At 37.7% G+C, this 17,302-nt stretch overlaps 1 protein-coding gene across 3 annotated transcripts in view; it reads right to left on the reverse strand.

The window, feature by feature from the left end:
* Nucleotides 1–475: 475 nt before the first annotated feature.
* The window catches only part of LOC142336473 (uncharacterized), a 67,670-nt gene continuing 50,843 nt past the window's right edge, over nucleotides 476–17,302 (reverse strand). For 2 of the 3 annotated variants that reach the window (XM_075385342.1, XM_075385343.1), the window contains exon 2: nucleotides 476–2,191. In XM_075385342.1, the coding sequence (XP_075241457.1) occupies nucleotides 625–2,166 (1,542 nt within the window). In that variant the 5' untranslated portion in view covers nucleotides 2,167–2,191 and the 3' untranslated portion in view covers nucleotides 476–624. Of the gene's footprint in view, nucleotides 2,360–17,302 lie in introns of all 3 variants that reach the window. The other variant, XM_075385341.1, reaches the window with a different exon arrangement.

The following is a 17,302-nucleotide window of genomic DNA, read 5'->3' on the forward strand; positions in this document are numbered from 1 at the left end:
GGATTCATTTATTTATAGAAACGCAATGATCTGTTGCCAAACTTTCGCAAATCCTATTAAAAACCAAAACAACGCTTTTGAGATATTTGATGATTTGATTTCCTCAATTAAATGCAACAATGATGTACGAAATATGTCAACAAATTATTGGAATAGAAAAAAGACAGCTGTGGGCAGGCTGCTGTTAATGCACTGCAGCAGCCTAATGAATAAACTAAAAGCCTAATGCTGCTCCACTACGATTACGCAGAAATATCCAAAAATTACGCAGGCATGTGGATATTTAACCCAAGGGTTATATAGCCAGAATAATTTCCAAGTTTACTTAAAAAAACAAAATGATAGAATTCAATTGTTCTTCTATGAATTTCGTTTTTTTTTTCTTTTATGAATAGTTAGTTCCCAAAAAAGCTTAAAAGGTGCTTTACAATTAGGAAGCACGCGGTCATTAGTTAGTGTTATCACTTCGAGAATGTAATTCTGGAACATTTTAAATTGAGATTGTATTGAAATAATTTGAAATCAGAAGTTATTGAGTTTAAAGAACAGAAAATTTTTTCACTTTTACTAATCGTGTACGTGCAGTTGAATTGTAATGCAACTTATTACAGTTGTTTTTCTCGTTTATACTCTTGTCACTTTGAATAAATGAGGATATTGAGAATCTGACGAATTAGTTTTTGCTTTAGTTATCGAATAATTGCAATTGTTAACACTGACAGTAATAACATTTGATTGATTGTTCCAGTTGTGTTTCACAGGCTCACTGAATTTGAAGTCTTCTAGCCAGTACACAGTATAAAAACAGGTGCCATCTGCAGAGATAATGAAGACTACATCATTTTTATATGATACACAACCGATGCTTTCAATATCAGAAATTGGGAATCGAGTATGTTTGTTCCTGTAAACGTCTGCCAGTAAGACAGTGTTGTCAGATGAGATAAAGTATAGCCAACACCCGAAATGTTGTCCCATTCTAACTGATGGAATTGCTGCACACTGAACAGTGAAAGAAGCATTATGTGTGAACTTAATCGCTCCTCCTTCCCAATAAGACCAATGAGGTTGGGGAAAATTATTCTGATTATATACATAATAAGGCCACAAAAAATGTGCTTTGGCGGGACATGGAACAGTCGAAAGTGTCATATTGGCCTCTGAGGGGTCAAAAAGGTAGGCTTTGTTGTTCGTGATAAGAAGGATCGTGAATTTGTTAGAAGTGTCGACAATAGAGAAGCAGTTAGTGACTTTTTCATTGAGAACTTGAGTTTTGCAGTTTGTGTATGCGACACTTCCAGAATTCTCAATTGTGACATCTTCCACCAAAAATTCTCTTTTTTGAAAAGTAACCCTGTAGCCTTTGCCGTTTTGATCCCAACAAAAATAACTGTTATCAAATAGTACTGATCTCAAATCTGTTGCAATTGAATTCTGCAATTGTTCTACTTTTGCGACAACACGATCAACGTCACACGTGATTATGGACGCGTTCTCTTCCTTCATTTTTCCACTCGCAATTCGCAGCTGTTTCAGCTCTTTGTCAATTTCTCTGAATTCATTCACTAAATGATCATTTGATACAGAGAGCAAGTCACGCAGTTTCTGCTGTATTTCGACAACGTCATCAACAGCTTTCAAATGCTCCTTCATCATTCTGCAATTGTCATCAATTGTTTTCAATCCTGTCTGCTTTAATTTTTCAACTTCAGCCAAGAATTTTTCACGAAGATTTTTCTGTTCCTCTTCGTGTTTTTCGATTTTCTCACCAATTTCCGCTTTTACGGCGTTCATCAGTTTTTCTTCATTTTCGAACTCGCTCAAAGATTCGCACACTTTTTTCCTGACTTCTGAAGCTCTGTCGTCCAGTGAACCAAATTCATGTTTGCTGTGTTTGGACATGCAGCCCCAACAAAAAACCTCATCACAAGTGCGACAAAATTCGAGTTGTAACAATTTATGTATCTTGCAAACCAATGGTTTTAATCCCTTCTGATTTGTTACTTCGTGGTTTCGCAGAAGATGGGATCCAATGCAAATTCTGCAAATGCGCTTTTTATCGAAGGGAGTTTCATCAATTTTGTCATGAGAGCTGCTGCAGAAGAAAAACTCGTTCGATTCGATCGTACAAATGTCGCAGTTGTTCTTTCCGTTCATATCGCTCATGTTGAGGAAAATTTGCAAGTTTGAACTGAAATCAACACAGGAAAAGCACAATGGGAAAAGATGGGAAAACAATAAACTTTCCAATTGTGAGAGTAGAAACTGCCGTTTAATCGCTGCTCTTGTTTAGCGTGTCCCATAAAGTTGAAATAAGCGAAGGTTTCAAAAACCGCAGGTTAGAGTTCAAAGGTCAAAGCTAAAACATGTAGAAAAAATTGCTGAATGAAAAGTTAATGGAGAAAACGTTGACATTCAAATGAGCACATTGATGCTCAATTGCACGTTTTTAGCGTTTTTCGAACTTTCGCTTATTTCAACTTTATGGGACAGACTATAGTAAGTACCATAAAGTTGCAACGCAAGCGAACGTTCGAAAATTTTTCAACATGCAAAGGAACAACAAAGTTGTAATCTCTACATGTATTAAATTTGAACTTTGACCTTTGAAACGTTCGATAGCGTTGCAACTTTATGGGACTGACTATATCTGCATGTTTTAAATTTAAACTTTGACCTTTTAAACTTTGATATGCAGATATCTAGCAAATCACTGACCATTTGCATGCCCCGAGCTTTTGGAACGTTCGCTTGCGTTGCAACTTTATGGGACTTACTATATAGCAACAAAGAATGGGCATGCGCCTTTAGCTTGAAAAGTGAAGAGCAACAATGAAAACAATACGTTTTTTGAACAAGTAAGCTAAAGTTTTGGTCCCTGCTTAAGATCGACCAGTCAAAACCGAAATAACTTGCAAAGAGTATTTATTCCAATTTGAAATGAAAACTTGACATACATAATAGAAACGAAAAGAGCTGTTGCAAATCGCAACAACCGAAACGGCGGTTTCGAGATATTTGATGATTTGATTTCCTCAATTAAACATAACCGACTAAACGTAGGAAGAATTGCTCTCGAACTAGTGGGAGCTCTAATCAATTACAGCCTGCTTCAGTCGGTGGGGGGAGGGAGCCTAAATGGGACTAAGAAGTTCAATAAATGGCTTCAAATAACCACTTAGAGAGTAACATATACCACTCTTAAGATTTAAAGTAAAAAATGGCACCAGGTTCGGCGCACTTTTCACTCGCCTTTTAGTATTAAATTGCCACCAACTGAGTTCAGCTGCTTGAAATTGTGATTGAGAGAGAATTTTAGATCACGCGAAACGCAAAAAGTCAAGGGTGTAAAAGTCACTCGAGAAGTCAAAATTATCAAGCGAAAAATTTGCATAAAAAAGACACACGTTTACAATAATTGCTATGAACTGCGTTCAAGAGCAAACACAACAATGATGTACAAAATATGTCAACAATTTCTTGGAATTCATTTGTTCTCTTTCAATATAATTGTTATTTTTATGTATTTCAATTGCATCTCATGAATAGTTATTTCTCAAAAATCATAAAAGTTGATTTATAATTAGTAAGCACGTGCTCGTTAGTTTCATCACTTCGAGAATGTTATTCTGCAACGTTTATGACATCTTTAATTAAGATTGTGTTGAAACAATTTGCAATCAGACGCCAGATTTTAAAAGAACAGAAACATTCTTTAATTTTATCAACCGCTTTTTATCACTAAATTTAGTAATCATTTTTAAAAAAAAGGAATGAGACATTTAATCGATTTCTCAATAATGGTAAGCGATTATCTTAAAAGGTCCAGAAATCAGTTACATATATCTTAAGACAACAGAAATAAAAAGAACGAATTGAAAATTTTACAGACCGAGAATGACGAATGAATTGTTCAAAAAAACCAGGGGGTTACAGCCAGCAGCCCAATTTGACTCAATCCCCTCATGCTAGCCGCATTCGGGGAAATGAGCCAAATTGTACTGTCAACTGTAACCCCCGTTTTATCCACAACTCTATATTCCCATTATAGAATCCCTTCGGATTAACTTAGATTCTAAAGTGTCCTCCGAATTCTTGTGAAAAAATCGAAATGGTGGAACTAATTGAATTCAGAAATTAAAGGCAAATTTCAGCTCAAAGAAGATTTAATACAAATTAACGTTTATAAAATTGAAATATAGGGAAAGCAGCTTCAGAAATTGCGTTCAAAGTTATTATGAACCGTGATTCTCGAATTTAACCGTTTAGACCCCGGTTTTATCTATATTTGCATTTACCAAGATAACTTGGTCCCAGAGTCCTTGCTCTGTTTGTTTTTCCCAAACGCAGTGTTTGGTCCAAACGATAGCGTTGAACATCATATTTATTCTCTGACACAATCTCGATTCTAATGTTTGAACCATAAATCCTTATGACAATTGGTTACAGATACTGTCTCATAAATAATAAGCCATAAATCAGAGTGTTCAGCTGTCACTTTCAAGTGTTTTTTTTGTTTGCAGCCTTTAAAATGTAATTTTCGAAAGCTTCCGCATTGAAAAATTCGTGAGCATGTTTGTAGGGACACTACACTGCCTTCCCCTATGGAAGAATAATGCTCCACTCATTATTAATTCAAAAACTCGACAGCGAACTTCCATCCATGAGTTTTGTATATATTACGTGCACCTTCATCCATAAGCACGCATCTTATTTTATTTAATAAATGGAATCTCTCTGTTGGGCCTCCTTTATTGGGGTGTATCAATAGAGACAGATGTCTTAATTGCCGTTTGAGTTCCTCAATCATCGCAGTGGGCCAAATCCAAAGTAGATCATACATTGACAATGCTCCTGTACCGGGTAACTTGTTCTCAATCTCTTGTAGTCGTCGTGTAGTGAGCTCTTTGGCGTTTATCTCCGCCTCTAAATTTAACTCTAATTTTCTGACACTTGAAGCTGTTTTTGAAGCTTTTTTTCCGAGCTACTTCAAGCTCCCCCTCGTATTCAACGAGTTTTTTAAGAGCTGATGTTAGCTCCCCAGACAAAACGTCTGATTCAGTTCCTGCTGACTTGCAGTCGAGCCGCATTTGCTGGAGTTGGCATTCCAACTCAACTAAACTATTATTAGCTTCGGTTCTAGCACCAAAGTGCTCCCGTTGCTGTTCGGCAACGATTAGTTGTTGCTTTAACTCATCAACTTGCCATTGTAGCATACTGTTTTCCTGTTGTACACTTTTAAGTTGCTCCTGTAATTACAAGGAAGCAACTTCCAGCTTTTTGCTGTTTTCTAATCGGACTTTCATGCGACTCAACTCCTGCAGAGTAATAGGCGGTCTCTGGGTTAAGGTTGTTGGGTATAATTCATCCAGGGCCACGACCGTTCTAAAACGGGTTTTGACCCCGCAGATTCTATAGACTCCTCGTAGGACAACTGCTTTTACTTCGTACAGTTGCGGCAGATAATATACATAATCTCCCACTTCTGGTTCCATTTCCCTCTTTAAACAAAATCAATATTAGACATGTTTAAGAGCATGAACGTTGAAAAGTTTTCCAACTGAAATAGATATGTTTTTTCCTGGATTACAGCCCCCGGCTCGAAAACCGTTTTGTCGGTACCCAACAAATCGCTTACTTTTGTTTTAACAACCTTTTTTGAGACTTGTTTTTGTTTCAACTGTTGGTTTTTCAGAACTGTTATATAATTAGGTTCCATTAACGGGTTAATTGGCTGTAGTGCCAATCTTGGTTGAGCACCTTTCAAAAATAACGTAGTTGATAAAATTGTTCTTAAACAAATTACTAGAATTTTTGCAATCAAAAATAATGTCATTAGCGTCAAGGTCAGTTCTCTTACTAAATGCCAAACTTTCAAAATGTTTTTTCCTATGGGTTTAATCCAAAAAACTTGATGCCAATTCGAATCACTTTTGTATGTGTTGAAGTCTAATAGTTGTTCATGTGAATACTTTCCATTTTGTCCTAAGAAAACTTCTCTTCTTGTTATCGTTTTTCTACTGTGTCTATACATTTGAGCTAGACGACTTTCTTCTAGCTGCTTCTCCGTGAATAAACCATCGAAAACCCCCTTAAAAATAGGAACTTCATTTTTGGGTTCCCATATACATTTTGAGCGTTTGATTTTTAAACCGGCTTCCTTTATACGACAAAACACAAGCTCAAGTCGAGATAAATGTTCCCCAAATGACTTCCCAAAAAATTTTATGCCATCAAGATGTATTAAGGCTACTTCGTTTGAAAGTCCCGCCAGGATTAGTTCCACCATATTTTGGAACGCTCCTGGCGCTGAAAATAAACCCATTGATAACCTCTTCCATTTAAACAGACCCATAGGAGTGATGAAAGCAGTCAAGATTTGTTATTCCTCCTCTAAGGCCATTTGGAAATAGCCCGAAGTTAGGTCAATGTTCGGAAAATAAACGTTTCCATCCAACAAAACTATTACATCATTAATTCTTGGCAATGGCCAGCTTGTTTTTTCAATTTGTTTATTTAGACCTCTGTAGTCTACTACTAATCCGAATCTTCCGGCTTTCTTTTTGACTAGTATGGACCGTGCTGCCCAGTATGAATGAGTTGGGTCTACAAAGTTGGCTTCCTCTAGGTCTTCCACTTTTTTTATTGCTTTCCGGTTTTCAAAACTCATACTGCCGTAGTCCCGTCCGAATGGTTTTGCATCTTTTTCTAGTTTTATTTTATGTTTAATTTTATCACAGAAACCCAAGTCATTTGAGTTTCTGGAGAATACTTGATTGTGCCTCTTGAACATTGCAACTACTTGGCTGAACTGATTTCTACTCAAATCTGTCCCATCTAATGTTGCATGAGTCCCCATCTGGAAAGCTTCCGGATGTTTTGGCTTGCTCTTGCTTGTGAACAAACCATTTATTTGTATGCTGTCGTCGTTGCTGAAAAACTCTCCAATTGTAGTATTTTGAAATAACTTGATATCATTATCAGAGAGGTTAACAACCCTCAATTGGCTCTTTGAGTCGTTTACAGATATCAGACAGTCAGCCATAAAATACCAGTGCGACTTTCAAAGTCCTTGAGGCATTCAACTAGGCCTTTACTTTTCTTTATCACATCAGCGTTCTCATTTATCACAATTACGTCTATCCAGTCTTCGTGTCTTGCCGGTATTATGAGCGTTTCCAACAGAAGAGTAAATGAATTAACGTTGTTTAAGTTCTGACAATAAGCGGAATAGTGAATTTGTCTCGACCAAAAAGTAATATCTTTTCGTTTATATCAAGTATACACTTTTGATCAGTAAGAATGTCCAAACCTAGTAGAAGCGAGATATGATTTTCTTGAGTGACTAAAAACTCATGCAAAAACTTGGGTTGTTTGGGTTTCATTTAAACTAAAAGTTCAACTTTTCATAAGATTTTCACTGAGGTGTTATTATCAGCTAAGACCCTGTTTTTGTATGTGTCTATTCCTTTAGGTGTCTCCTATGGCTTTCAGCAGTTCGATGCTGATGAGGGATACACTACTGCCGCTATCAACCAGACCCACTTTCCTTTGCCCTTGTATGAGTATTTGAATACTGAAGCATTTTGTTGTGCTGGTTGAACAGACTTTGATAACATTTGCAGATTCTGTTGTTTGCTTGGTTTTTCTGTTAGCACAATACCGTTTTATGTTTTGGGAACTCCCGCAATAAAAACAGTTCCGACATTATTTAATTCTATGTCCCTTTTGTCCGCATCCAGTACGTGTATCGTTGGAGTTTCTACTAAAATTTTTATCAATATTGGGGAATCCACTTTTTTCATTTTCTAGCAAATTGGGTTTGCCCTGGTTTTGGTTGAAGTTATTCTGTCCCTGATACCCGCGTCGTGTGTTAACCCAGCCTTGGCTCTTACTGCCACTTTCCCTGGAATCGCCATCAGCACTTCCCGATAACTTCTGAACCAAACCATTAACCGCCTCGATTAGGGATTTGTTTGAGTCATATTGTCTAATGGCAGCAATTTGAGGCACTTGTTCCTCTTCTTCTATCCTTGTCCCAGCTTCCAGACGTAACGCTCTTTCTTGCGCTTTGTCCACAGTCATATCTTTGTCTTCTAATGTTTTTCTTAGGTCTAACCTAACCTGACTGTGATGTATTCCCCCCAGAAAACCCCGGAGCACTAAGTGGTCACGGATATCTTGTGACTTCTCTGGGTATGCTTTGTGATCTAAGTGCTTTAAATCTCCCAGAAAATGCGTTAGTTTTTCGCCTGGGTGCTGAACACGACGCCCTAGCCGTCCCCGGAAAACAACCGGTTTTTCGCTGTAGTGATTTCAAAAAGACTTAACAGTTTCATCGTAGCTATCTCTCACGTTCTGCGGTAAGGTTCGATAGAATTCAATTGCTGACTTCTGTAAGCGGAGGGCAAAATAGTGCAGCCGCTCATCTATTTCGAGAGCTGCTCCACCAGAGCTTGCAAGTTCTGTACGTTTGAATTTTTGCAGCTCCGCCAATAGCTCAAAATGTGTCAAGTAGCTCTCGAAATTATTTGAACCGGTGAAAGCCTCCGGCAATAACATTTTCGATACGGAACCCGCTGCCATTTTGACTCAAATTACTAGGATACTTCCTTTAGTTTACAGTTATGTCTTAGTACTGTTATATACTTGTATATAAATTTATACCTTTTTAAGGTCGGAGCAGTTTTAAATTCTAAAGAATTTATCCGTTTTACTGGGTAAAATTTTCATTTTAATGTTTGAGGTAGCCGAATAAGACAATCTAATACTTACGAAACTGGAAATTGCAAATATTAATAGTTCGCTAAATCATTTGAACCGGAAACTGTAACAATTTTTGATACCTACCTTTTTCCGTTCAGAAATGCAAATCTTTGCCCCAGTTTCCGGTTATTACAATAAAATATTTACGAAATTGAAAAGTGCAAAGTCTAATGGGTTCTTAAATCATTTGAACCGGAAACTGTAATAAGTTTTGATACTGACCTTATTTCGTTCAGGAATGCAAATCTTTGCCCCAGTTTCCGGTTTTTACATTACAACAAATAAAAATGACACAAATAGCACCTTTGTTGAGAACTAACCTGTTGTTTGTGGTAATTCAGTGCAGCTCTCCGCCCTTGAAAATCTGCGCATTCGCTTCTTCTAGATCTTTCACCCAAAAGAAGCAGCCCACTATCACTGACCAAAGAAAGTCCACTGACTGCTCAGACACTCCCAGTGACTTGCTGTGACTTCCCTTCTCTTGATTAATGGTTCACTCCCAGCACTCACTGTATTACTGTATTTTATCTGCAATGTCCTTTTGTGTCACTGCCGCTGAGTATGCCTCTTTCAGTCAAATCCTTGATCCGAGAAAGTGTGTTTCCTTTCTCGCAGCAACAATAGCCGTGTTGACAACACTTTTGTTACCTGTTCCACACTATCACTGGCCGTGCCGATAATCGAAACACTGGGTTTTGTTCCGGCTTCTATATCTCTGTCGCCAATATAGAATCCCTTCGGATTAACTTAGATTCTAAAGAGTCCTCCGAATTCTTGTGAAAAATTTGAAATGGTGGAACTCATTGAATTCAGAAATTGAAGGCAAATTTCAGCTCAAAAAAGAATTAATACAAGTTAACGTTTATAAAATTGAAATGTAGGTAAAACAGCTTCAGAAATTGCGTTCGAAGTTATTATGAATCTCGATTCTCGAATTTAACCGTTTAGAACCCGGTTTTATCTATATTTGCATTTACCAAGATAACTTGGTTCCAGAGTTCTTGCTCTGTTTGTTTTTCCCAAACGCAGTGTTTGGTCCAACGATAGCGTTGAACATCATATTTAATCTCTGACACAATCTCAATTCTAATGTTTGAACCATAAATCTTTATGACAATTGGTTACAGATACTGTCTCATAAATAATAAGCCATAAATCAGCGTGATTAGCTGTCGTTTTCAAATGTTTTTTGTTTGCAGCCTTTAAAATGTAATTTTTGGAAGCTTCCGCATTAAAAAATTCGTTAGCATGTTTGTAGGGTCACTACACCATTCTTATACAATTAAAAACTATCATTTCCTGTCTCACTTAGTGCAATCCACTAATATCGAGTAGCTTGTAAAAAAATATGGAATAGCGAATAAAAAGCTGGTAATTATCCACTATCAGATGGATAGTTCGGGTTCTATCCCCACCGGTGGACGTATCCCAGATAATAGTGTAACTAGTGAGGCCGTGTAACAAGCACGTAAAAGCAACTTGCGAAAATAACTTGAATAAAAAAATCCAGCTTAACTCTTTTATAAATTTAGCTTATATCTATATAAAAAAACTCTACTTGTGCCACCAACCCGATTTGGCACATCCCCGCTCAAGAATTCGGGGAAATGGGACAAACCGTTCTGTCGACTGGAACCCCCGTTTTATCCACTACTATATTCGTAATCAAAACAAAAATTAATCAAAAATAGGCCCCAACCAGCACACTTGCGCACACAATGCGCAAACGCACAGTTGCGCACGCTCTCCCTAGTCAGAACTATGCGCAATCATGCGGTCATGCTCATATCTATTAATTTTTTCAAAATTTTATTATAATTATACTTTTGGCTTATAATTTTACTAATGACAAGGCTAATGATAAGGCTAATGATAAGGCTAATGATAAGGCTAATGATATTATTAATGGATAAGGCTTATAATATTACTAATGATAAGGCTTCTTACAATGTCGGTAGACCAAGTTTCTTGTTTTAGATAGCGGATACGAGTTCAGTTCTAGCCTACAAATCCCCAAATGTAATCGACTAGGAAAACAGAGTCTTGGAATGCAATTATATTATTATCCAGTTTCTAGTCTCTCTCTTATATTATTTTTTTTCCAGCACTTTTAGATATAATTATACTGCATTCTGATTGGTTAAAAAATATACTGCTTTATATCAACTTAAATACATATCAATTATGATTTTTATAAGCATCAAAGGATATTTAGGATTCGGCGAATCAGAGGTTCGTCATACTGGCCAGCTTTTTTTCCCTTTTAGCACGCAATTTTATTGTGAAACAGATAATACTAAATCAGAAAGCATCTTTCAGCTGTGAATAATTTAGTATGGTTGCAGCTCTTTTTCTCACAACAACAACTTTTTTTTTGTCTTTTTTCACTTTTTTAACTTTTCTGTATTTTTTTGTTATTTTTCTGCCTTTTCGGCACCTAGTACAAGTTAAGTCAATTGAAATCTATTTAAATACAGAACAATGAAACATAATTCACATGTTATTTACATTAGAACAACTCTATATTAGTAACACTGCTATCATCAACAAGCAAGCATAAAATTGCTGAGAACATCTATCCATAAAGTAGCTGATGTCTAATATTTCTGCTGCACGTAAAACTCATGAAGATAACGTAATCAGTTTATGCTATGCTACTGCGTGACAATGGTTACCTCGTACGAGTTTTGCTTTTGCAAATGAATTGTTTCCCTTTTATGTCACGAGTCTTCCAAAACCCAACACACAGCCATACAAAATTTACATGTGAGCGTTTAAAAAATTTTCAAATCATGCGGGTGGTGCACTCGCCTCTGTTGGAGTACACTTCAGTTCGCTCGGGCAGAGCTGGTGGAAATGTGGGGTAGAATGATCTTGCAGGAGCTTCTGGTGCTGCGCTTAGCAATGGTTGCGCGTAAATGTGCTCTGGTGGCTCAAATCTGATGATACCACTCTCGTGAATTGGGAGTACTATCGCACATTTGAGAATAATGTGCTCGGGGCGTTGCTGTATATAACGGTAGTCCTCGGTACTGACTGGTGAGGCTGGCTTAATTTTTATTCGTCTTTCCCCGACTCTCAGTCTGAATGGAAAACGCCTGTTAACTTTAATGAAACGATGCTGTAAGTATACATAGCCGAAATGAAGCAGCTGAGATATGCAGAAAGGGGCTGCACCGAGTCCAATCGAAATCTTCCAATCATTAAAAGAAAAAAAACGGTTGTTAAGACGTGGCTTGAGTTCCCTCATTTTAAAAACGATGGGTTTCGCAAGCTCGTCTAGTTTTTGCTGATTTCATCTGTAATTCGTTGGGATTTTTTCCAGGTTTAGCTGAAACTCTTCCAATAAATTTTCATGGGCCTGAACCAAGTCATTACTGTTCGGGAGCTCTGGCAACGGCGGCATCGCTGAAATAACTTGCTTAGTGGTGGTGATAACTCGATATTGAGCCTCACTGCACCTGTCGTTTTATAGTAGGCGAAATCCGATTTGATGAAATGTTGTTTCCTTCGAGCTCATTTCCACCTTTTAATGCTATTACGCACGCACTGCTTCCTTGTTGATGTTTAACATCAGCCAAGCCTGTTGAATTGGAAGGCCTCTCCGTCATCTGGAAATTTGGATTTGCACTTGTGATTAGCCAGCGTCCATATCCAACATTTTCGGCCTTCTCCTTCCGAAGCAATTTGATGCTTTTCACCCTACAGTTTTCCAAGGCCTCGTACTCGTCTTGAAAGAGAAAGTTGGCAATGCATGAATCCTTGTTTTTTTTGCAAAGAGAATCCCTTTTGGCAGACGCTGTAGCTAACTGATCCAATACAGTTCTCAAGATCTCTCGGAGTCAAAATCGCAGCGAAGTGGCGGTTCTCAGTAACTGCAATATACTCGCTCTCAATTTCCCAACGTATGGTGTGGCTACCATTTGTGGGCATTGGAATCGTTTTAGCATTGTAAACATTCAGCAATGTAGATTTCGTCGCCATAGGTATCGCTAATGTGAAATTGATCCCGATTTCATTACTCAATACGCTTTTAAGCAGCGGAATTTCGTAATAAGGTAAAACTTTAGAAATCGGAATAGTCAACGAGAGCATATCCGTGGAGTGCAATTGTTGTCTTCCAATGGCTTCAAGAACTTCGGTAAGGTGTTCTTTTGGGAAGAGTGCCAATGGGAGAAATCCGTTCGCCATATGACCCAAGTTCTGGAACAGGTTTGACTGATATGTGTACAAAGTTACGCGAAAACTCTTCGCAAAAGTGTGTAGTGTGCACAAAATGACTTGTAGAGATTATAGGCTGTGGTTCAGCGACGTTCTTGTATGGAAGTAGTGATGGCAGCTTCTATATTTAAGGATATTTGCATTAAAAATTTTCATTTGCTCTTCTATTTGCTTGTTATTATCGTTCTGAATATTCGTAATCTCGTCTTGTTGTCGTCCCACATGTGTCAGAGTCGAAGCTAACACGAATAGTCTTTGATTGTTTCTATATTGGCCTTGCGACCACCGCTTCTGCATTTATTCACGTGGTTGACCGTTTGTTTCAGATTACTGTCTCCTGTTGAGCATGAACCCAGGATTGATGTCAGCTCACATGACAAGGTTGAGCCACTACTAAGTCCGACGCCGAACAGACCTGTCCATGCAGCGAAAGTAATTGGCGATACTCGTGTTGCCCTGTCAAATGAAGTACGTTTTGTGTCTGCTGGGGTTAAATGAGTTTGCGCGGACTTGATCAGCTCTGATAAGTCACTATTTGCCAGATGCAGCTTGTATCGGGTTTGTTTGAGTGTCCACTCAATTGTTATTTTTGCTCATTTTTTTGCTCATTCTTGTGAAATTGAGTTGACATAATTTTGCATCAACTTTCGACAGTTCATCAAGTGTGGCGGCGACTTTATCCAGTTGGTTTTGCAACGAAGCTTTCAGAGAAGGAAACGGTAGAACAAACTCCGCGTTGATATAGCGCTCTGCTGGGAGAATTTCCCTGTCAAATTTGAATAGGATTCCTCGTTGGGAGTCTCTGACTGCAGCGATGCTGGCCATCAGGTGCGTAAAGGCAATGAGTTTCATCGTTTGGGTTTTTTCGATTCTTAGAGTTCGGAAAGTGGAGGGATGTGTGGGTTTGTAGTAATTATAATCTTCGATCATTATGTGATGTTGGTTGAAATTACTGGTTGGATTGTTGAAAGTAACATTCAGAGTTTTTGTACTATTATTAAACCTCCGGAATTTTGGGTAGAGTTCATCCGTTATATGTATGAAATATCCTCTTGAGCGGTCACCAAAATTAACTATTATAGCTGCACCAGATGGGACCAGTTGGGCTTGTGACAATGCTCAAACTCGATCATTTTTTTCTAGACGCATTTTTCTTTCAATGGAGGTGCATATAGGGAGGCATAGACATCGAGTCAATTTGTAACCTTTCCATAGAACGGTCTAGTAGATCTTTGAAGTAATTGAAGCTGTATTTGTGTGTCCAGAACACAAGAATGCTGGGCTCGAAATCTTTCTCGAGGTTAATCAAATTGATATTCTTTGAATTGGGGTAGAAAAAATGCTTAATCTCATAAATCTCGCTTTCGAATTTAAGTTTAAGATGAAAAAGTTCTGCGTTTTGCATCGTTAATCGGGTTGTTGGGAATGAAATCGAATTAAGGGATGCTTCAAGCTAATAATAATAATCAATTTTGCTTTTTTCTTTGTGCTTTTGCGTGCGAACGAATTTTCAAATCAAAGTGCTGATCCAAAATAACAATTAAGCAATCTTTTATTTACTCGAATTTGTTTTTGTCTGTTTAGTAGAGTACTCAAACTCCTCAATCGAATTGTGGTGTAGGAATAAGCGTGCTGTTGCGTATTCAGGGGATCCAATCGCGGCACAAAGTTTTGAGATTATTTCTATTGTTTTTTCTTAATCCGTTTGTGCGGAAAGTATGGCAGGTGTTCCTAATTACCAGCGCTAGGTATAATTTTTGCAATGGTTGTTCATTTGTTGTCGCAACGGTATCGCGGTTCGTTTTGTTTACGGTTGCTGACGTAGATGCAGGTGTAACAACGTAAACAAAAGAAATTGTTAAAATTGGTAGCACCTGCCTATGTACTTAAGCTGATTATGGGAATTCTCGACCTCACAAAATTGCCCTTTAGTTATTAAAAAAGGATTAATTTGCAGCAGGTGGTGCCGTATTTTTTTGGTTGCTCGGACAAACAATGACGTGGAAGAAATCACGACAGCAGTTGCTATCATATTAGAAAGTGCGTCACGGAGCATGAAAAATGAAGTATTTAAGTAAATTTATTTTGAAAACAAGCTATTAAAGAATAAAAGGTCACATTATTCCTTGATAAGGTATTTCCAGCAAATCAAGATGAATGTGTTTGCCAAATTTGATACTGGACTTTAGAATTAAAAGTTGGTCAAGACTTTCAAGGGAAAGTAACAGTATGACTCGTTCCTCGAAGCCGGGTGTAACTATTAAGATGTAAAATAAAAGATCCTCGAAATAGAAAGATGTTAGGATTTGAAGTGAATTCTGTTCAGTAAAGGCCAAAACAAATTTATTTGCTTGAAACTGTGTAAAAAAGGGTAATTCTGAACGAGGAGATATCATAAAGTCCACGTACTGATCGTTCATAATGATGTCTCTAAACACAAAAGCAGTTTTTTTGTTTCTTTGTAATGTTTCCTTCCATTTTCGTTCCGCTACCTTTTTCCTTTTTCGCTGGTTTTTATTTTTTTTTGTTTTTCCTTTCTGTTTCTTTTTTCTCTTTTTTTTTGCTGGCCGGTGTTGCCCCGTTGCATCGCAACGGTGTTGTTGTTGAGGATTGTGTGGTGCAAGTTAGGATCGTACCGGACGCCTGGCCAGTTTGCTTTCTAAGTATAAGCAATAGGGGTCAATTTATGCCCAATATTTTTTGAGGTAAAAAAACATAGTAATTTTTAAGTGGACTAACCGAGTGCATTTTTAGATTGAAAATGGAAAACTGTAATGAAATTATGAAAAATGGTGGTATTCAAAAGTTTTGATGCAAAGATGCAACCTATTACACGGAAAAGGGTGTCTTTTTATCACAAGTTCCAGGACGTGCAACTGATTGTCCAGTTCGAGAAGTAGAAAATTTATTTGTGAAAGGCAGCAGCCAGCGGTGTGATATGTTGTTCGGGCTGTTTATTGCGCTTGCCGTTTGTAATGTCTGTGTGTTGGCTATTGTTGTGTACAAGAAAGTTAAGAAGTGTTGGGCTCAATTGAGAGCTCCAAAACAGTATGCTTAGATATGCTTACAATACTGTTTCGTTACAATACTGTTAGCTAAGCAATTTTGGTTACTGTGACTGACTCTTTGTGACTTGGTTTTTATTTAGAGTGGCTTAAATTTTACACTTCACTCGTACTATACTTGAATTTTCTCTTTGTTTTAGTGCAACTTGTCAATTGAATTCGGGCTTTCCCTCTTTTCTGAGTGAATTTAGGTTAACAAAAATGAACTTTGCGCTTTTGTTATATATCTTTAAACGAACTGAAGACAATGAAATGAAGACCATTGAATTATTTCAGATTATATGGTTTACACAATATTGTACTGCTTGGTCTTGTGGTAGCAGGCGGACAATCAACAGAAAGTGTAGCAATTTCTACAAGAGCAGGTGTGTAAAAAAAACAAAACAAGTTTTTTTTAAAGACAAATATTGTGTTCAGTTTGGGAAGGGACTCCGTTTTATATCGGGAGTTCAATTGGATTTAAAGGTGTTTTATTGTAGTTAAGGTGTTCATTGGCGATTACAAAAAAGCAATTACTTTAGTTTTTGGGGCAAAAAAAATGATATGAATTAAAATCGGTTGTTGACTTTATTAATATAATCTTTTTTTTAAATTAAATTACAATGTGTTTGCAAATTTCCGTTTTATGTGTTGTATATAATTAGTAATGGACTTCAATCTCTACATGAATATAATGAGCCAGCTAGAGGACAGAAATCTGACAAAACCGCGAAGCGCTTGATTCAAGCGCGTTGCGTAAAATTTTCTAGGACGTCTCAGAAAGTTTAAGTTAATAAACGGTGCACTACATTACGAAAACGCTCTGGTTCCTCTGAATACAGAGTTTGAGCGTGCAATTCAGGAGTTGCACAAACCGGTTGACGGAAGTCATTGTACTTCCGTGAAAGCGCTCATGAATGCGCTCCGGAGGAGCGGCATCAGGCTTCCCAGAGCTTGGGGTGGTCTTGTAATTGCGGTTGAAAGGTAAAACACACGTAGATGTAATCTCGATTTAGATTTTCTCAAATTGATTTTCTTTTGTAGCTATACCATCACTGTGTACCCTGTTTTCTGGCGAAAAACGAGCATTACAAGCCCAAGTGTACGGGTATACCAGTTCAGTTGCGGAAAGATCTCTGCAAGTCTTTGGGCTACCAGTCCTGTCGCTGCTCTGTAGAAGAGCAGAGATATCGTGTCACACTGGGAGTGCCAGAACGGCAGAATATCAGATTGAAGAATGCAGAAGGAAAGGGGGAGCGTCTAGTCTCATC

The sequence above is a fragment of the Convolutriloba macropyga genome, chromosome 3 (genome assembly GCF_964194025.1).
Source record: "Convolutriloba macropyga chromosome 3, txConMacr16.3, whole genome shotgun sequence".
Classification (NCBI taxonomy): domain Eukaryota; kingdom Metazoa; phylum Xenacoelomorpha; order Acoela; family Convolutidae; genus Convolutriloba; species Convolutriloba macropyga.